The 22,809-nt window shown below is 39.8% G+C and overlaps 1 protein-coding gene across 2 annotated transcripts in view; it reads right to left on the reverse strand.

Moving 5' to 3' along the window:
- VEGFC (vascular endothelial growth factor C) overlaps nucleotides 1-18,126 on the reverse strand; it is an 82,328-nt gene extending 64,202 nt beyond the window's left edge. Inside the window, exon 1 of one of the 2 annotated variants that reach the window (XM_065946473.1) lies at nucleotides 17,832-18,126. In XM_065946473.1, coding sequence (XP_065802545.1) covers nucleotides 17,832-17,978 — 147 coding nt within the window. In that variant the 5' untranslated portion in view covers nucleotides 17,979-18,126. Of the gene's footprint in view, nucleotides 1-17,255; nucleotides 17,277-17,831 lie in introns of those variants that run through there. The other variant, XM_065946474.1, reaches the window with a different exon arrangement.
- Between the last annotated feature and the right edge of the window lie 4,683 nt (nucleotides 18,127-22,809).

Genomic DNA, 22,809 nt, shown 5'->3' on the forward strand with positions numbered 1-22,809 from the left:
CGTGGACACTCCACCGGTGAGAAGTGACCCCTGCTGCTCCTTTGTGAGGACAACACAGCTGAATCTGTACCTGGTGTTTGTTGATAATGTGAAGAAATTTTAAACTTGCTAATTTTCTCAAGTTTTTCCCTTCTGTTACTACATCTACTTTTGATACAAGAAAATTAGCAAGTTTAAATTCTCATTTTCTATAAATGTTTCCTGTAAGAACTCTCTCTCCAAATTAAACTATAAATCTTTTGCACAGTCAAAAGGTCTTATATGATAACACTCATATAATGTAAAATTCAATCCTTCAATAACAGTAATCATTCACATGAGTATATACAAGGTAGCCACCGAGTTTGCAAGTGAAAAAGTGAGATATTATGGGAAAAAGAAGTCAAAATTAGAAATCACACTGATACAATGTTACAAACCAAACACTGCTACTCAAAATCCATTTTCCTTTTCTTCCATAAAATGGGATTTCAATCTTGTTTGAAGTTGCCTATGTTTTACTTCTCGGTTTCTCTTGCAGCTAGGGATGCCCAAAAGGCAGTTTTGTCCAGTAAGAGTAAGTGCAAATCTTCTAGATTTCAAGAAAGCTTCCCTATTAAGGCACCAGACTTCTCTATCTCCTCCTTCCTTCTTCCTCAAGATCTGACATAATGTGGTAGAGGAATCAGTCTTGTCGCAAATGTGGGAGAGCCTGGGTCACTAATAACCTAACAGAGTTCCACGTGGCACCAGCCCTTAACTGCCCACTGGCATGAAAAATAAACTCAAATTTGCTTAAACACTGAGGTTAGATTCTTGTTTCATACAGTTAAATCCCATTTTAAATGATATACTCTAAGTAATTGGTGAGATCACCAAGGTTGAAATGAAATTCTTTTATGGTTAGGCCATAGCTATAAAAAACAAAAACATTTCTCTAGCATCAAAGGACAGAAGTATAGAAGAAGCCTCGAGGAAGGGGGACAAAGAGAGAAGAATAAATGAAAATTTTTAAAAAGTGCAGAAGCAATTGCATACAGCAGAGGTGGTGAACAATGGTGGCAGGAAGAGAAGAGGCAACATGCAATAAATTTCGTTTGATTATAAATGAGTCATTAAGATGAATTATTTATGTATAATTTTACCCAACACAATAAACTTGACTTACTATACTTATAAATGCTAACTTTCAGGAGTCCAGAAAATTCATTTAAGAAGACATTATTTATTTGGACTACTGAATAAATGTCAAGTGCCTTTTAAAATAAAATTGACAATACATATTATATACAGATGATTTAAGACATGCCATTACTTGCAATTCTTGGATAATTTAGCATATAAGTGTGAATAGAATGAAACTGCATGTTAAGTAACAATTCTGATATTTTGAATTGTCAAACAGCAATAATTGTGAAAAATTAGCTCAATGCATGTTAGATTTTATTTTTTAATTTTTAAATTTTATATTCAGGTATAGTTGATTTACAATGCTGTGTTAGTTTCAGACGTACAACAAAGTGGTTCACTTATACACACACATATATATCCATTACTTTTTCAGATTCTTTTCCCAAATAGGTTATTACAGAATATTGAGTAGAGTTCCCTTTGCTAAACAGCAGGACCTTGTTGTTTATCTGTTTTATATCTAGGAGTGTGTATATGCTAATCCCAGATTCCTAATTTATTCTTCCCCTCCACCACCTTTTCCATTTGGTAACTGTAAGTGTCTTTTCAAGGTCTGTGAGTCTGTTTCTGTTTTGTAAATCAGTCAATTTATATCATCTTTTTAGATTCCACATACAAGTTATATCATGCTATTGGTCTTTCTCCGGCTTACTTCATTTCATAATCTCTAGGTACATCCATGTTGCTGCAAATGGCATTATGTCATTCTTTTTATCGCTGAATAATATTTCATTGTATATCTATGTGTGTCTGTTAGATTTTTAAATATGATAGAAAATTATACACAAGTACAAATAACTTCAGAATCTGAAGTCAAAGAATTTTTATTTCAGAAGACTGCTTGTGACTTAGCTGTATCTGGTTATACCCAGTAGTCTACATTCAGTCCTGGGTGTTCACTGGAAGGACTGATGCTGAAGCTGAAACTCCAGTACTTTGGCCACCTCATGCGAAGAGCTGACTCATTGGAAAAGACCCTGATGCTGGGAGGGATTGGGGGCAGGAGGAGAAGGGGACGGCAGAGGATGAAATGGCTGGATGGCATCACCAACTCGATGGACATGGGTTTGGGTGGACTCCAGGAGTTGGTGATGGACAGGGAGGCCTGGTGTGCTGCAATTTATGGGGTTGCAAAGAGTTGGACACGACTAAGTGACTGAACTGAACTGAACTGAACTGAGTAGTCTACATGTGAAGAGTTTATGGAACACTTACTTTCATTGCAAAAAATTATCTTTGCTTATACAAAATGGCTACAGCATGTAAAAAACACAATATGAAACAGAAAATTTAAATATCAAAGTGTCTAAAATTGAAAAAAATATGACCAATTCTAGAAATCAAAATGATCTCACATAAATGTTGTATATAAAAATATATATAAATCATGGTCCAGATTATGTCTTGAAGGAATACATTAGAACACATGCTTTACTTAACATTGCTTCTTGCACATGATAGGTCTTGATTTGTATTCTCCAGATTGCTCAGTGAGAATATCCTACAAATCAACTGGTCCAGCCTCAGTACCAAACCATGATTGATCAGGTTTCAATAAGCGATATGGTCAAAGATAACCTCAGATATGCAGATAACACCATCCTTATGGCAGAAAGCGAAGAACTAAAGAGCCCCTTGATAAAAGTGAAAGAGGAGAGTGAAAAAGATGACTTAAAACTCAACATTCAGAAAACTAAGATCATGGCATCTGGTCTCATCACTTCATGGCAAATAGATGGGGAAACAATGGAAACAGTGACAGACTTTATTTTTTTGGGCTCCAAAATCATTGCAGATGGTGACTGCGGCCATGAAATTAAAAAATATCTGCTCTTTGAAAGAAAAGTTATGACCAACCTAGACAGCATATTAAAAAGCAGAGACATTACTTTTCCAACAAAGGTCCGTCTAGTCAAAGCTATGGTTTTCCCAGTGGTCATGTATGAATGTGAGAGTTGGACTATATAGAAAGCTGAGTGCTGAAGAATTGATGCTTTTGAGCTGTGGTGTTGGAGAAGACTCTTGAGAGTCCCTTGGACTGCAAGGAGATTCAACCAGTCCATCTTAAAGGAGATCAGCCCTGGGTGTTCATTGGAAGGACTGATGCTGAAGCTGAAACTCCAATACTTTGGCCACCTCATGCGAAGAGCTGACTCACTGGAGAAGACCCTGATGCTGGGAAAGATTGAAGGCAGGAGGAGAAGGGGATAACAGAGAATGAGATGGTTGGATGGCATCACCGACTCAATGAACATGAGTTTCAGTAAAATCTGGGAGTTGGCGACGGACAGGGAAGCCTGGTGTGCTGCAGTCCATGGGGCAAAGAGTTGGACACAACTGAGCGACTGAACTGACTGACTGACTGACTGATGGTCAAAGAGCCTTGGGCAGAGGGAGTGTACTGTAGGAATACTGTTCACCAACGGACAGTGTAACAATCCACCAGATGGAAAATAATGTGGCAGAAGGGAATTTAAGACATTTATCCTGGAGTTGAGTATGATAAATCCACAGCTCTGAGGGGAAGCAAGTAACCCTCAGGGAGAAGACTCGTCAAGTATAAAATCTTTAATCATTCCAGATTACTACAGCTTCAAAATCTTGCAGCTGAGAAAAAAAGATTTATCTAACAGAAAGAAAAGTGTGTTTATAAATAGACTATTAAGCAACTTAAAGTAAGGTTATATATCCCTTATTTATTATTTGATGGTGAATTTTTTCCCTCAAAGGTTAACATGAAACTCTTCATTAGTATTAAAGGGGCTGCAATACTTAAAGTTTGTGTTGGACAGAGTATTTAAGAACCAGTACCCTGCTAGCCAATCACCTCTACACATTCCACTGAGATTTATAATTGCAGTTAAAATAGCTCATGTGGCATCTGTAAGCACTTGTTGATAGATGAGAAGATTATCATATATACCATTGTTGTATTTCCAGCTGTTTTAAATTTAAATTAGCATTCTTTCCTAATTTCCCATCTTGATGCTATGATGACAAATTCAGGCTTGTAAAAACCTAGAATTAAATACAACTTTTAAATAGTCTAGATGTTTATTCATTAATCTGAAGACAGGAAACCATATTATTGTTTGCACATTTTTTCCTGTCAGTTCTGAGACTTCTCAGCTCTAACTTCCTCTCTCTCTACATCCTTTGAGGATCCTCTCTCTCTCTGTGTTCCCTCCAGTTACCACTATCCAAACACTTAGTGTTGGTCTGTGGTCATTCTCAATGTAATACACTTTAAACAGCAAGAAGGAACAAAAGATAAAGCCTTCTTAACAGAACATTTTAAAATTTGGAATGTGGTTAATGAATATGGCTTCTTAAACTATTTACAAAATATAAGCATAACATTTTAAAAGAATCCATCAGCAAGGCAATGATTGTTAGATACAAAATACAGATTATTTTGAATCTAAAACTCAACAGATTAAGAACACAAGTTGATAACAGCAACTAAACAACAAGAAATTTATAAAGTCCCTCCATAGTCACAAGGTCATATTAATAATTATAAAACTTTCAATCCACTTGAAAGTTTTCTTTTGATAAAGTAATTTTTTAATTATAAGGGATTTTCTGATTTCCAGGGGAGAAAATAAAACAGGAAGACAGGCAGTACCTTATCACAAAAGCAAAAGTTTTCCCTTAAATCCTCACTAGCTTTTGTCTTCTGGATTTCATTGGCCGATTGGCTAGGGTGTGTGAGCTGCAAAGAGAGCTGGGAAATAAACTTTTTTAAACTGGATACAGGAGACCTCAAATGCAGTTGGGTCACAACTACATTTAAAATTTCCAATTAAGCATTTGAATGACACGAAGAAAATGAATAAGCAGCAGCAGGACCTAGGCATAAATGATCAAGTCTGAGAGGAGAAAAGAGTTGTACTTCTGCCCCCTGCCATATTTCATAGATATTGTGGAGGCCACGTACAGACCAGGCTTCCAAGAGCTGCAGCAAGAGGGAAAGGAAAGAAGCAAGACAGAGAAGATCACCCCTGCCTGATCCTGGTCCCCTGGACCAAGCCCTGGCTAAAGCGCTGGCAGTAAGTAAAACTCGATGCTATGATGCAGTGATTAGTACTGACATTAGGTTGTTTTTATCTGGGTTTTATTATCTTTTGTTTGACTTTGTCTTTTTGTTATATATCAAAATGAACAATTTGGATTTGTTAAGTTATAAAAGTTTCATAAAGTATTACTACTTGGAATTATCAGATTATGTACTTTAATCAGTCTCTTTAACTATGGACAACACAATATTGTTCATTTCATTAAAAAATACGCCATACTTTGCTACTTATTATTTGGCATTACTGGACAGGAGGTGTTTTAAATTCACTGAATTTTAAAAGGCAATGTATGGGCATTGTAATAGATAACTAGTTGTCACTTTTCACATAAGTCTAAGTTCTTTTCTGTATTTGTCAAAAAACAAGTCACTATTATATTATATACACATAAAACTTGTAATGATATGAAATAGTTTATACTTTAGAATTTTACAGAATTGTTTTCCTTAGACTTTATTTAATACCTTAAACATTGGTACACAGAAAGCAATAACTGCTTGATGAACAAATTTATGAATCTTAGAAAGTGACAGACACAGATATAAAAGCTACTCTTTGTATACACAACGTATATATATAGTCCAAATGAGCCCAGAAAACTAGCTCTTTAGCTCATCTTGCTTTAAGTTATAATCATAGTCTAAATAAGTCTTTAGATCTAAGAACTTGATGTCTTTTCTATTCGTAATTCAAAATGAAATAGATTTTCACTTTGCCTACAATTATAATCAGCAAAATATTGAACTTTAACTAGAATAAACGCACGAATAGGCACAAAATGGCAACTGGGGAACAGAAGACAGTGTGACTTCACATGTTGATAGTCTAGTTGTGGCTAACTCAGTTTTCTCACAGTACGTGCATTTGCTGGTAAGCTTTGATGACTAAACCAAGCTAGAAGTTACAAAGCATTTCTACTGCTATTTGCTCACAATCATAATTGGAAGAAATAAAGACAATGCCAAAAGTAAAGAAAAAACATATTTAGGAAAAAAATAAAATAATAAGACCCTCTTCTGTTATTCTATTATTCAACAGACAAAAATGTTACTGGAGGGAAAACTGTTCCTTAAGATGCCCTAATAAAAGAAAAAATGTATTCTTTCTCCAACAATAAGAGCCTGCAATCTCAAATTATTTAGTCCTATGATATCTATTACAATCAAATGTTGATTGAGTAGGAATTACCTAATTAAATAATTTTGATTAAATCATCTGGCCTCAAGAGCAAGTTATTTTGTTGAACATCTAAAGATTTACAAGGGCTATTATAAACTATGTCCATCTTTTAATTATCAGTCTCATTGAAGTCAGGTTTTGATAACTAAACACAGCCCAGATGTATTTTAACCATGCTTCAACTCCCTGCTGCAAAATTTTTCTCTGATCCAAAACACCCTCTTCTCTACACACATAGTAACTTACCTTATCAATTCCCTGAGAGTGCCTCATTTTCAAATATATTTTCTCCTCATAAACTCTAGATAGATCCTCCACAACTTTCTGATTTCAAATTGTAGCAATGAAATGAGTTAGCTTGACAAAATTATTATACATTTTACTTGTTGCCAAAGACTGACTTCCTTCCCTACCACCAGAAACATAAACAACAAAACTGATGAGCATGGAAAAAATTCTGACTCTTCACACTAAATGCCATAGGTATACACACACACACACACACACACACACACAGTTTATGGATGCAATATGTTTATCAAGCCATACGCTAGCAATATTATATTAAAATTGAAGTCACCATAATATAAAAGCATAATTTATGCATCAAAATAGTGGGAAGATATATTGAGGTAAAATGACAACAGAGACTGTGGAATCTGATTTTGAAAAAAAAATTTTTAAGTCTACTCTAAGAAAATCTGATGTCACTGTTCTTCGTAGCATGAAATTTATATACTGTACCACAAGATGGATATATCACAGAGGATGGGATGGTTGGATGGCATCGCTGATTCAACGGCATGAACTTGGGCAAACTCTGGGAGATGGTGAGGGACAGGGGAGCATGGCAAGCTGCAGTCCACGGGATCGCAAAGAGTCAGACACGACTTGGTGACTGAACGACGCTACCACCACCCCACAGAGGGGCATAAACAATGAATAACTCCTGGAAGTGGCGGGCGTTTATTTTTGTAATGAGCAATAGTTGTTTATAGTGTGTTCAAAAATACTTACCTGAAAAATATCGTACGAGTAAAAATATGGAAGAAATGGAAAGAAAAAAAGTGTAATTTACATTGAAGGGTATGTAACACAAGTCTGAAACTTCAGTGTTATATCTAACAGCAACCAAGGGCATGTCATCAACCTGGATGCTTTGGAGTGAATACTGATTTCTAAATCAGGAGTCTTTTTGACCTTCAAGATTACTATCCTGGAGTTACTGTACATTTTTTTCTACTGCCCATAGGACACACGAGATCACATCCTTGGGAAAGCAAAGCACCTAGATGGTTTTAAAAAATGGATTTAATGAACAAAAGTGATAATAGTCTTGGCAAAATACAAACTGTTCTGAAAAAAGGCTGAACCTAAATATGATTAGATTGCAATGTTCCAGTGAACTATGGTAAAATCATACAGTTTCAGAGATTTATATACCATTAGGTCCCCATGAAACTCATAGTAGCACACACTGAAATACATATTTATGCTGTCTTGGTGATCATTTATTAAAAACTGAAAAGTTTTAAATATACGTATATTTAATGGGAACCCTTGATGTGCAGACTAATGGCACCTGGCAGGCTGGCGGTTTTCAGAGCTACCTGTTAAAACTCAGTTATAACCCGCTCACTAAGCACATGCCACACACTGCACACGGTGGGCATACGGCTCATCTGAGTATCACAGATTTAATGTCTGACTTAATATCACGTTAGCACATCCCTTGGCTTCCCTGATAATGCAGTTGGTAAAGAATCTGCCTGCAATGAAGGAGACCTGTGTTCGATTCTTGGGTTGGGAAGATCCGCTGGAGAAGGGATAGGCTACCCCACTCCAGTACTCCTGGGTTTCCCTTGTGGCTCAGAGGGTAAAGAATCTGCCTGCAATGCGGGAGACCTGGGTCCAGTCCCTGGGTTGGGAAGATCCCCTGGAGAAAATAAAGGTTACCCACTCCAGTATTCTGACCTGGTGAATTCCACGGACTATAGAGTCCATGGGGTTGCAAAGAGTCGGACACGACTGAGCGCCTTTCACTTCACTAGCACATCTCTTAGTTTATGAGTTACCATTTCAATATTGAAGAGAAAATTAAATTTATACCAGTCTGAGTTTCAGTTCTGGGAGGAGGAAACCTACATCCAGCCCTAAGAGGAATACAGCAAATCAGGGACATGTGGTCTCCTCCCTCTTGTCACTACAAAGGTGTCAGAAAGTGAAAATCAACACTAAGGGGAACTGGAATTTTAAAAAAACTGACATATGAAGGCAAAATTAAAATCTCAGGTGTTTTCTGCTAGAGGAAGCTTGAGGGTCCCTAGTGTGACCATCCCCACGGATTACAGAAGAGCCTGCACTGTCAAGAAGCATGACACAAAAAGGTAACCCGATTCCAAATGCCTTCATCCTGAATTCAGTAAGTTACGCGCCATGGTATGCCACATGACAGAAGCACAACTACCCATAGCCGTCCCCTGGTATCCAGGGGCGTGCTTCCAGCACCCCCACAAATACCAAAATCCATGGGTGTGCAAGTCCTTATTCTATAAATGGCATAGAACAGTCGGCCCTCCTGTATCTGACCACCTGGTGGGACTGAATCTTCCAATGGAGATTCAGACGCCCGGGGTCAGGTGCAGGGGTCTAACTGTATGCTATGCTCACGTCGCTGTGACCCAAGAGGCTGTTTTCCTAAAGCAACACTGAATAGGTCTCCAACAAGTATGCCTCACTGCTACCAATGTTTAGGGGGAAAAGTCATTTGCACTAATTTATGACATCATTATTTGCTTAATCTGTGTATCTAAAGCAGCTTCCAATTACCCCACTTTAGGTGTAGTGGTTATGACTCATGAATAATCTTGACCTAATGGATGGACATCAAAATTAAAAGACTTAGGATTCAAAAAGAGCAAACAGTGAATCACTATCAGCCCAAAACTAAAATTTTGGCTCTGAGACACAAGAATTAGTTTGTTTTTTAGGGAAGTCATAAATGTCATGACCCATAAGCAAACATGCATCTAAATAAGTGCTCCATTTCTCCAAACATAAACTGGGAAGAAGACTTTCAAAAGGATAAACTAACTAAATACACACAACAGACACAAACAAAAAAGAAGGAATTAAAAATATTCCATGTGGGCAATGCTATTGTAGTAAAGTAAACCACAGTGGTTTGAAACAGCTTCACATTTGGTATTTGATATTAACTATTTCCAAGGAACTTTGAGTAAGAGGAAATACTCTCTTTTACAGATTATAGGAATTTAATCATAGAATTCATGGCACCTGGGTGGTCACTCCAATTAAAAGAAAATCAAGATCCTTTTCTTTACTATTTTGGTCTAATGTAATTTGCCAATCTTACCCATTTTTGCTTGGACTTGAGGAGGGGATGGTTTGATATTGGGGGGAAGTAAAGACTACATAAACAAGGAAGAGAAAAAGTGCACTATTTTCTTGAGGAAAGGTTACAGGGCTATCACCAGCACTTCTTTTTAAATAAGGTAATTATTTTCATCATCTCTGAAGAAGGTATTAAACCTCTGAGTACCAGTTGGCTGAAGAGGTGATAAATGGCCTACTTGTCCTTCTCCGAGTCAGTCCCAGGAGGGAGTAAGCATTGCCTGTCTCCAAGTGGCACCAACTCATATTGAAGAAGCTTTCCAAAACACCACATTGGTGTCTGTTTTTGTTTTTTTAAGAAATTTTTCACTCAAGTGTTTTTTTAAATATAATTTATTTTAATTGGAGGCTAATTACTTTATAATATTGTAGTGGTTTTGCCATACACTGACATGAATCTGTCATGGGTGTACATGTGTTCCCCAAGCAGATTGGGAGCAAAAATATTATTAATTTCATGAACATTGCCTCTCCTTATAAAAGAGTATCTAAAAAGTAATGTTATTTTAATCTTGTTTCTGACCCCCTAAAAAAGCATAGCACTTTTACTAGAAAAATAAATTAGAATGAGAATGGAAAACTGCTGTGAAGAAAATTACATTAAAATTTAGAATTGCATCCTATAACTGAAGAAATACATTAGCAGTTAAATATAAAGCTTCATTTTCTATAATTACAGTTTTTCAAGTCTGAGATAGAAATATGAAAATCACTTTAAAAATAGATCATCTCAGACCTGCATGTAGATTTGTATGGATAATGCACTTGGATATGTGTAGGTGTATTTAGATAATGTATTCTCTAATTCTTTATTCATATATATATTGGCTGAGTGTCTATTTAGTGTTAAATCCTTCCGACCAGATTTAGTCAGTGGAACTTCCTCTGCTTAGAAATATGGTATCTGATCAAAAGTTCCTAAAATATTCCAACTAACATCTGTACTGGAATCCTAAGGAAGTGGATACTTTCAAGATGTTATTAAATAAAAACATGTTACTATGTCTTGAAGAGCTGGGAGCTGTATCCACCACTTACTCTGAATTTCCTCTTTCCGTCTGCTTACCACTTCACCATCAAGTGTTCAGTGCCAAGAAATTCATTCTGTTTCCTCAGAGTCTGGCAAACTGGCAGACAGAACCATCAGACAAAATCCACTCTCTTGAGCCAATCAGGGAACTGAGATAACCTAGCCTTACCCTAGGAGAAGGAAGGTATTTACTCCAAGATTCATCTCAGTGACAGCACAGATTGGATGCTTTGTGGTTGTCATTTCAGAAAAGCACCCCCAAAGAGGCAAGGCAGTCATACTTTGTGAAGAAATTTATACAAATTTAACTCTTTTTAATACCTTTTTATGTGTACCATTTTAAAAGTCTTTATTTAATTTGTTGCAATGTTGTTCCTGCGGGGTGTTTTTTGCTTGTTTTAGCTGTGACCTATGAAGGTTCTTAGCTCCTCGACCAGGGATCAAACCTGCATCCCATACATTGGAAGGTGAAGTCTTAACCACTGGACCACCAGGGAAGTCCCTTAACTCTTGCATATAAGCTTCTACCATTGTCTTTTCATTAATTTGGTGAAAGTATATTTTCATCTTTTAGCTATTCTGGGATGATTTCACTAACATGTAGAATGCACATTTCTATCTTGTGCAAATTAATAACATAAAGACCAGATATTTGCACATTAAAGTAGCAACAATAGCCTGTTTCTTTAATAAAGATTTAAACAACAAAGTATTTGAGCTTTGAAAGTATTCAGGATGAGTTCATGTGATATTATATGGCATTTAATGCCCTGTGTACCAAAGTCCTTTTTACCCAGTGACTTAGGTATGGCGTTTAGGGAATGATCATCATGCCTTGGTGGTCTACGGCTAGATATGTCCCCTCCAGGGACAGACACAAACTTGGCACACAGTACAGGTGGAAGTGTATTATAAGCAGACCTACAATACATAGTCTTCCTATTCTGAATGATCAAATACCTTGGATTTCCCCCAACTGTCTCAAAATCAAGCATCCATATAACATCCTGTTCCACACTACAGAAATCAGGACAATTGCTGGTAAACTTATAAAAAGAAAACATGTAATACATTAGGTGGGAAAGAGCCGAAGAATCATGCTGAAGAATATCACTGTTTCTTCATATGCCGAGATATTTTGAGGACCAAGTTTTAAGGTGAAATAAATTATAAAATAAACGGCTAATTACAATCTTTACAAGTACAGAAATGGTAAATTACGTCTTCATGGTTTACTCTAAAATACTTATCTCCTCCCACTCTGTCCAAACCAGGACAGTACTGAAGTTGACCTTGCTGAGAAGTCTAACTTTTAAACTCTGAAGCATTGCTATTTACACAGGGTATGCATCTGAATACTCCCTCTTTCATTACATCCATTTTATAACAATTGACTTTTGCATTTGAGTAAATTTTCTGCTGCATTAAAAAATTAAAATAGCAAGTACAAAGTAATTGTGTTATTTACTTGATAGTTCATTTCTGCCCCATTCTGGTCTTACTTTTAATAGGAATACTTGTAAGCAGATTTGAAATGAAGGAATTGCTAGGACACTTCAGGATTATCTCTCTCTCTCTCTAATTGCTAGCTTATTTGAGAATAAGTGTATAAACAATGGAAAATACAATTTTATATAAGTTTTTTATATGTTATTTTAACAGATTGTCTAAAAATATTTAACTTGGTAAGAAAGAACATGTAAGCCATTGATGGCAGCTTGAAGAACCATTAAGAGGTAAATGTGTACGTCTGTGTGTGTCTCTCTGTGTGTATGTGTATCTAAGCAAGACCACTGTTTACATTGCTTGCTCTGTTTGGAATTCAAGCCAGAAGAGCCAAGATAACTGTTATTAGTGTATTTTATAAATGCTTCTGAGTAGAACAGTGATGGGTGCTTACATAAGTTAAGTGGTCATCACTATCATCATCATAAGTCCAGAGCATATAGAGGAGGTCAGACAACATATATGGGTGGTCAACAAGTGAGGAGAGCAGGCACTGCCAGGCAGTTTGAGGAAGTCTGAAGTTTCTACAATATTTCTCTGTTTCTCATGAAGTTCTGCACTCTCCAGCCAAATGGGTCTGCTCCCAGTTGCCCAAACACCCACTAACTGCACTGGCATTACTGGTCTCTGTCCTCCGCTCTCACACTTCAATATCCCAAATATCCCTCCCACCCTCCTTTCTGTAACCAGCATTTAACCATTTTTCACAGCTGACTCAACATCACCCCACCTTTCCTGTGACTGCCAATGCATCCCCCAGAAGCCTAGCCGATGACTTCTGGTAAAGCAAGAGACTCTTACAAAATGTCTTATAATTGTCTGCATTTGTAGATTAACTCATTTCTGGTATTTTTAATGAGTAAGTTTCTTGTTTCTTCAAAACGATGATATACTTGTTATAGACAGGAATCACTCACTCTATGTTTTTTGCATCACTCACTGCATAGTAATTTCCTGTTTAGAACTGAAGCTGCCACTAGTGAGGGATTAATTAAAACATCCCTGAATTGAAGTAGATTTAAATATGAGAATTTGGAGTAAAAAGTATATAATCCTGGTTCTAATGGGTAAAGTAAAAGGTACGGGTGTCCACAGGGCCTTCTTTCTGAGTCTTTCAATTTTCCTTCCAGGCTGTTATGAGGCAACAGGTGACTGAGGAAGAAAGCCCTTTGGAAGAGAATAGTTCTCCCTTCCAATCCCTTACCAAAAGCCCTGTGGATTGCATAAACGCAGATTCCAAATTTTTTCAAGAAACCTAGTACATATGCATTTTAATTCTCCCTCCACACCCAGCAGGGTCTGTGGCAGCATCTCATAAATAAATATATTACTGTTTCTTCAGTGAAGCTTAGATATATTCAAACTTAGAGGGTAAGTAAAGACTATACATAGCTTTATGTCAGATCAGGTCAAGGTTATAGAACCAAATAAATGTATGAAAATGAGCTCTGGGGTTTCAGAAAAGGAGAAAAGGAATCATCAGGGATCCCTCTAACACTTGACAGCTACTGGAGTGCTATCAGTACCAGGAAAGGGTGAGACCCCACCAGCAAAAGATATTTTCAGGTACCTATTTGATTCTGTGATGGATGCCCAATAAAGCAAACTAAATGAATGCAATTTTTCTCTAATAGTTAAACTACAAATTAAGTAAATTAATTGTGGATAGGAGCCTCCTGAATAATTTGCATGAGTAAATTTCAGAAGAAAGGATGGCACTGACAAATCTAAAATATTTACAGTAAATTTTAGCATTATAATATAAATCACTCATTATCTCTTATTGTTTAAAGGTCTCTACTATGTTAATATTTACAATGTGAAAAATCAGTGATACCTTAATTCACAACTACTACAAATCTGAGGTGACAAATTGGTGTTTTGCAACAATAAGTAGACCTTTGAAGTATTTAGAGAATGAAGCAGGAACAATGTAACAGGTGAAAGAGGCTACAATGTAATGTCTAGAAGTTGGAGGAGATATCATTCCTCTCCAACTAGTCTGTTCTTTCAAACCCAATTATTCCTGAAAGGCCATATGACATAGATAAGATCACTGTATTCCACTGAATTTATGTTAGTGGAACTTAGAAACAGGAATTATTTCTAAATTGTACAGTTAGTGCAACTTAGAAATAGTAATTGTCAGAAATTGTTGTTAGGCCTCTATCTCTGCAGCCATTCTTATAACAGTACTATGGATTAGGCCAGTTATGATCCACCTTTAATCAGAGAGCATCTTGGGGTGAACCCTGGAAGAAAGTCCCCGTTTCTTTCAGATTGTTCCATTGAGGGGAATGTAAGAGGGGATCCTGACTGCAGAGCAATACCTCCTCTGCGTCCTTGCATACTGGTCCACTTACAAGAGGAAGAGCGTAACAGGCCTTTAGCAACCCTGAAGGCTCTAACCCATTACCATGCTTTTCTAAACTATATGCTGCAAAAGATTTGTTTTTGTTTGTTTGTTTGTTTCTAAAAGGAAAAAGCTCTATTCTTGCTCCTGGTTAAATCATTTGAGTCTTAGATTTATCATCTTTAATAAAAAATATAACACCCATCTCATGAAGATGTAGTGGAAAACAAAATTAAATTAATGTATAGGTAATCACAACATTACAGATATAACCGAAACACGTGTTATTTAAACACCTACTCTCAGTGTAGGTATGCATGGTATCCAGGCGGTGATCTGAACTTGTAAAGACCCTTGTGGTCACCAAAAATGACAGCAGTACTGAGACACAGCAAGTCCTCATTCCCTCACACCTGCATTTATTGAATTCAAAAAATATATAAGGATCTAGGTATTTAAACTCTAACTCAATAAAATACTTCAATTTTTTGGAATGAAAGTGTATTTCATGATATGAAGTAATTCTTCCTTTTGTTAATCATAAATCAAATTTTAAAAACAAACTCAACTTCAACCACAGTGAACTCTTATCTAATCTCATGTTGGCAAATAATTGTAGTTAGTAATCCAGTGCTTTTTTTAGGTTTTCCAGTTTGTTTTAGTTTGCTCATAATTTTAAATATTTCCTCTTTTTATCCCAACATGTCTAGTTAATTTAAATTACATAATTAGGTAAAACTACCTGCCTTACTTTTCTGACATTGACTTGCTTGTACTCACATCCTTGGGAAAAACAATTTAGAAGTTTTTAGTAAATCATACTAAAGCCCATAAATTGGTTTCCCTTGTGGCTCAGCTGGTAAAGAATATGCCTGCAATGTGGGAGACCTGGGTTCCGATCCCTGGGTTGGGAAGATCCCCTGGAGAATGGAAAGGCTACCCACTCCAGTATTCTGGCCTGGAGAATTGCATGGACTATTTAGGCCATGGGGTCGCAAAGAGTTGGACATGACTGAGTAACTTTCACTTTGGGGCTTTGAGGGTGGGGTGAAGAATGGGATAGTTAACCATGATTCACATCTTGTGAGTTGTCTTCTATTTTAATATTAAAAAAATAATTCTGAAGTGTAAATTAACAAAAATCTGCATTTCTTGGGGATTATGTATATATAGTGTCTTCTATTAACCTTCTGAAATCTCTTAAGGTTTATGTAGAGCACAGAAAATTAACAATTAGCTCCTGATTGTTAACAGGGCTTACATCCAATTAAGGCACTTGTTTTGTCCACTAGGGAGAGACATGGAGTCTTTGGACCATGACTCTTGGCATTTTCAAGGGAAAGACACCTCAGCTTCGCTGAGGGCAATTATGACACGCCCTCTGGAGTTTCTACTCAACCGCTGGGGAACACTTCAGTGAGGGAATAACACTCTGCTTTATGGATGGTCAACCATGAAAAGCCAACAAAATTCATACAGGTTTTCACAGCAAAGTGAAAATTTAATTAAATCACCAAAGAAGACAGTTTTGAAAATTAAGAATAAATTAACTCCAACCACACAGAGAAGTATATAAACACAGGCACATGCACATATATAGTCCCCTTCATTCAGGATCCATCCAACAGAGTGAGGGACTCCTTTACAGGCTCTTGGCTTATCAGGACAGGCTTCTAACTGTACCTGCTATTTCACAGTCTCTTAACTGTAAACCAAAGTAAGTTATCCTAGGCAGTAGAGAGGAATTCTCTTCCTAAATCATACTTTTAAGAAATAGTTTAGCTCTGAGAAAACAGAAAGTGAATCAATATCATGAAATCCAAGGCATTTAAGCTGCAGGAAGCATTAGTGGGTCTAAGACTACATTTTTTTTTGTGGCATTTGAAGACAGGAAGACATTCTTAAGGCAGTAATTTTACCAATGTAAATATCTGTGTTGAAGTTTTTTTTACAAGTCACATAAAACACTCTTTTCTGCACTTTAGTGTATGTTTTTACTCCATAGTTTTTTTTCCTTGACCCCACTGAATGCCAAATTCCAACATTTGATTTTTCCCCCAAATTTAAGTACAAAGGTACTTTTAAAAAAATCAGTCTTCTCAATCTTAAAAGTGTATTTCAAAATAAAACTGGGAAGTCAATTTAATTTGTACACATTCAATACACGCTAATCAGTAAAGTAAACTCAAGGTTAGCAGTTACACACCCCCAGCACTACTCCTGCCATCAGATGAAATAAAGTGCTGCAATGTAATTCCAGCCAGGGGGTACTGCAAGTGTGTGAAGTGCGACTTCCCATCTTCTGTGGAATATGAAACTTTTTCATGAATTCAAGAACTTTATTAAGCATATTCTCCATTCTTATGGCTTTTAAGGTAAACATACATTTTTTTTTTTTTAGAAGAGCAAACACAAATAATATATGACATTTGGTAATCAGAATGTCTCCAAAGCATCTTGGCAACATTTTTCAGGCAAAGAGTTAAACATCTCATTGAAAAACAAACAAGAAAATCCACCTTACTTTTCAGTTCTTGACCACATTTCAGAAATGCAGCGTTTACTAAGTCGAAAAGCCATGCTTGATGGTGATTCGAGATCCTGTTGCATCTCAAGTTTGACCAACTTCTCCAAGTGAATCTGAAGTCTGATGCCCTCAAGCTCAGTTACTAATTCCACAGAAGAGGTACACTCCAGAAAAAGCAGCCTCGGATGACTGCTCATCCAAGCCCTGGGAGCTGCTGGGGTCCCAACTCACTTGTTAGGAAAGGAAAGAACCCTCCCCGTGGGTTAACCGGGGCTCCAGCACAGCTCTGCTCCCCGGCGGGGACCGCTCTCCAGCCAGTTGGTTATAGGAGCGCTGTCACCAGCCACCTTCGAGTCCTGCACTCGGCGTAAATTGCTTTCCTATTTAGTAACAACTTTCTATGAAAAAAAGGAGAAAACTTTGCTCTCAGAAACTCTACACGTAGCTCAGCAACTTTGGATCCAACGCACACAAGGTGAAACACAAGCCCATCCTTTGCACGGGTTCTGGGTCCTCTGCGACCCGAACCTCCCCCTCCCCGGGGTCCCCACGGTCCCCTCAGCGCGCACCCACCTTGGCCTCGCCCGCGTCCGGCTCCGTGTCCGAGAAGCCCAGTCCCGACTCGAAAGCGGCGGCGGCGGCGGGCGCCCGGCGCGGACCCGGGAGCAGCGCAGCGGCCAGCAGGGAACACGCCAGAGAGCAGAAGCCCAGCAAGTGCATGGTGGCCGGGCCGCGGGCGCGGGGGCCGGGCGCCCCGGCGAGGCTGCCTCGCGGCTCGGCCCTGTCCCCGAGGGCCGCCCGGGACCCCGCGGAGCCGGGGCGGCGGCAGCGGGTCCGGGCTCGGTGCTCGCGACGCTGCGAGCCGCTCTACCGCCGGCGCCCGCGAGCCGAGGGGTCAGGGCAGCGCCTCACAGGAAACCGGACATCCGAGCGCCCGCGACCGCGGCCCGCGAGGTGAGGCGAGGGCGCGGGAGGACGGCGCCCCGCTCGGCGGCTCGGGGAGCGAGGGGTGGCCGAGCCCAGACGCCCCGCGAGGCTCGCGCCCTGCGGCGCCCCCGGGGCCCGCGAGCCCCCGCCTCCCCCTCCCCGCGGCGGGGCGAGCCGGGTGGCCGGGCGGCGAGAGCGGCGGCGGCGGCGGCGCCGGGCGGCAAGGCCGGGGAGCGCGGGGCTGCGCGGCGGCGGCGGCGGCGGGCGCAGGGGCAGGGCATGGCTGACGCGCCCTCTGCCTGCGCTTATGTGAGAGAAAGCGGCCGAGGGAGGGCGCGTGCCGAGCCCGGCCGCCCTCCCCGCGCGCCGGCCTTGGCGGCGTCTCCCGGCGCCCGCGCGGCCCCTCCTCCGCCCCCCGCGGCGCGAGTCCCCCCGCGGGGTTGGGGGGGCCCGGCCGGCGCGCGGGCTCCGAGGCGCCCGGCTCCGGGGGCGCGGGCGCACCGACTCCGGCCCCAGTCCCCCGCAGACTGGCCCCCGGCCACCCGCTCGAGGGTCGGGGGAGCTCCAGATTCTAGAAGGTGCGAGAAAGTCGGCCCGGGGTGGAGAGCCCGCCGGGTCCCCTTTCTCCCCTCGACGGGCGACTCGGGGCCCCCCGGGGGATGGGAGTGCGGGCGGACGTGGGGTGAAGGTTCCGGAGCGACCGGAAGCCCGGGTCTGTGGCCGGTGGGGCCGCCGGGGCGCCTCAGGAGCAGCGCCTGTAGGGAGTGGGTTTGAAGGAGGAAGCAGGACCCGGGAGCCACGTGTGAAGCACGTTGTCTGAGGTGAAGTCCGCGGCAGCCTGGGGCTGCTCCGGGTCGGAAAAGTCAGCAGGGGGCAGAGCGCCCTGCTGGCCGGCGCTCTCCTTGGCTCGGTGGCCTCGGTGCAGACGCCCCTCCGCTCAGGTTTCCTTAGCTCCCCGAAAGTGGGAAAGCCCCACTTTTACCTGGGGCGACTTTTCAATACACTGATCATAAACTCTCAGGTGATGAGGCTTTGAGTCCACCCATAAGTTCTGAAACTCCGCTCCAGTAAATCTCTGATTTACCTGACGCCTCAAATCTCCTCAGTGACCAGGAGCGACCCACCCCACCCTGCGTGGCCGCTCGTCGTCGTTAACATTTTTGATGGTCAGCGTCACGGAAAAGTGTTTTCTTCCACCCATCTATTGCTTTGACTTCTGGACTTGACTCCATAAATCAAACCTAACTTCCTTCTGTGAGCTCTTCAAACCATTTATAAATGTCTGTCATAGTAACCGCGCCCCACCCCCACCCCTACCACGCGAGCCTTTTTTTTTTTTAAAGACACCTCAAAGTTCCCTCTTCAACCGCAACCTTATTTTGCATGTTCTTCAGCTAGTATATTCCCCAGAACGTGACTCAGAACTTAAAAGTGTTCCAGCAAGCTTGAGAAAATGGCCTTCCTTACCCAGATATCATACATGTGTTGATGCCGCCTCGGATTGCCAGTTTATTTTCTGGCAGTCAAATCAATGTTGACTCACGTTACACTGAAAATTAACTAAATTTCTCAAATTTTTTTTACCCATGTACTGCTGTTTAGTCATGATCAGGGTTCTCTACATTTGTGAAGTCGGTAGACGGTGCCCAAGATTTGAGCTGTGTTGTTTGTCTTATTAGACGCTGCCCTCTCAGAGTTAGTCCATCATTGTAGCTTGTTGAATGTTTGGGAAAGCTGAGGCGGCCGGGATAGTAGTTCTTTGGTTATCTTTCTGCTCTTTGCCTTTTTGATTAATTTGCTATATTTGTCTTCAGATAAAATATCTTAAAGGGAAGAGCTAAGGACAGACCTGGGTGGGATTTAAGTAGATACCAGAGCTTCCTTTTAACCATTCTAGTGATTCTCAGCTTTGACTGCACCTGGAATACCGAAACATTTCAAAACCACACCTGAGTGTGTTTGCACCTGTGTGCACCATCATGAGACTCTACTCTTAAGATGTGGGCCTCAGGATCCTGTTAGACCAAGTTGAGAATCTCTGGCATCTCCAACTGGAGCCTGGCTTACTCCTGACTACTGTGAAATCAACAGAATTGAAATATATCATAGTAAGTATATTATTTGTTTTATTTGAAATAAAGCAATAATCACCGGGTTTTTTTACCCCCCTCCTGCTATGGTTATTAAGTACAGGAAATGCTGGCAAAATGTATACTTGAGTGGGAAAAAAAAATTGATGATCTCAGAAAACAATCCTGCTTTAGTTGTTTCAGGGCTTATCTGTTTCCCTGTTTGTATGTTTTTGGTTTTGCTTGCTTACCCTATGGAAAGTACTTTCTTCCACCAGTCCACTTTGAAGTGTAAGAAGTGCATTTTTCCTGGTTTATGAGTCCTTTATTAGCTTCAGACAGCACCTGTTTAATAACAAGGCTTCTAAACAATGATTTTTCAAAAAGTGCCCCCCAGGGGGAAGAAATTGAGAAGGGGAGTTAGGGAGCAGTGTTCCTGTTGCCCTCTCCCCCGACCCCAGCTGGAGTGACACCGCTTGTCTGATTTAAGTGTTGGGTTTCTGTTTTGTTTGAAGGCATATAATGGTTATAGGATCTTCATTCTGTGTTCTCCAATATCCATTCTGACCATCTTTAGTTTATTTCTGATGACAGTTTTTCTTCATTTTTGCTTCTTAAATTTTACTTTGTTGATCTATTTCAAACGTCTTTAGCTGAATGCTTAAAGTTTGTCTTTTGTCTATTTTCTGATGAACTTATTTAAAAAACATTTCCATCTAAATTTTGCCACTTTTGTTGGGCTTTCTTTGTTGAGCCATTGTAAATGTATCTTAATTTCCCTATGACCCTTTTTCTTTACCTGAAAAATTATTTCATTTTTGTAATTTCTAGGCTTATGGAATTTTTGTTATTAATTTTAATTTTATTTAATTGTACTATAAATGATATTGATTTTAGAAACTCACTTAAGCTTTCTTTGTGACTTTGTACATGGTTGATTACTGGAGATAATTCTTCATGTGCACTCTTTTCTTGAGTATCAAGTTTGAGCTTATTAATTTTAGTATTCAAATCTTGGCTGGAAGTGAGTTGTTAAAATCTTGTTACAATTATTGACTTTATTTTCTGTTTCTAACTGTAATTCTTTCAGTTATTTCTTTATATAATTTGATGCTGTATTGCTAGTCTGAGATGTTCATGATGACATATTTATTTATCTAATTTTCCTTTAACTAGTGTATAATGTCTAGTTTTGTAACTTATAATGATTTTATTTGGAATTCTGCTCTAATATTAAGATCTTAGTCTTTGAGAATTGAGACCATCTGTGATTATGACTCAGATAAAATGATGGACTTAGTATAATTTAATTGTTCCTTCTAGAAAGCTTTAAAGCTTTAGCCTGGAAAAGATAAGATTGTAAACTAATAATTAAGTCCACTCTTGCTTCAGGAAATGCCCACAGATCTATATATTGAAGACAGTAATCTCACGCTGCCAAACAGCCTGCTTATCAACAACAGTTTGCTTATCAAGACCCTCACTCCCCTATGTCAGCCAACCCTAAACTCCTGCCTCGTGGACTTTGCCCAGCCCTACTTAGTTCTCCGCTTTTGCAGACCTACTTTATCCTACTTGAGTCCCCCAATCCTACAATTATTCTGTTTCTGACTTAACTCTCTTGAGACACCCTTTTAGGCTCTGTCAGTATTCTCTCCTACTGCTGTAAGTTCTACTAAATGAAATGTAACTTTTGTTTGTTTAAAGGTTTGCTGATGTTATTTTGAGAAGTTCAACAACCTGGATGTCCTACCAAGATCCTATTGATACTTCCCTTGCTGCTGAAGCCCAGGACCTTTAATTCAGAAACAGGGAAAACAATCGAGGCCTTTGGTGATGGGGTAAGTCTCACAGTGAATCTCAGTTCCAATTTCTCTTCATTAGGCTTCCAGATGCTAAGTGTATTGTATCCCTTAAGATCCCTTTTCAGGAATGCTTTGATTCTTTGATCAAATTTGAAAACAGTGTATCCCTGGGGGAAAGCTGCCTGTTACTAGCAGCATTGCTTTTGTCACTACTCTTCATTACTTCCCGTTGTTGGTTGATAGCAGGAAGTGCATGTTCAGACCCTGTGCTCCACCCCAAGGAGGACAGATGGAACACTATGCTTTATCAGCATTGTTGAGAAAACTGCCCTGAGGTTGCTGAGACTGGTACTGCTTTGCTTGTCTCACCCACACCAGATTAACTGTGGGAAAACTGTAAAGATGTGGCCGGGGACAGGAACTTAAGTCTCAGAATACATTCAAACATCTACATATAGGTTCTGCAAGTACAATTAGTTATGGGGTTTGAGTGTCCTACTCAATACATGCTCATTTTCAAGGTGGAACAAAATTTTTGTTTGCTGCAAAGGTAGATTGAGGCAAAGAGCAAATTAGCCAAGGTGGCGATGGTCAGGCTCTCTCACCCCACGGCCTCTCACTCTTGCCTCACATTTTGTAAATAATGGTTATGTAACACCTGAGATCATTTATAGCACTGCACACACACAATCCCCTATATAAGCATCACCTGAAAAGTTCTTAGAGGGGGGCGGAGGGGGGCGGAGGGGG

This window comes from Muntiacus reevesi, chromosome 10, assembly GCF_963930625.1.
Source record: "Muntiacus reevesi chromosome 10, mMunRee1.1, whole genome shotgun sequence".
Taxonomy (NCBI): domain Eukaryota; kingdom Metazoa; phylum Chordata; class Mammalia; order Artiodactyla; family Cervidae; genus Muntiacus; species Muntiacus reevesi.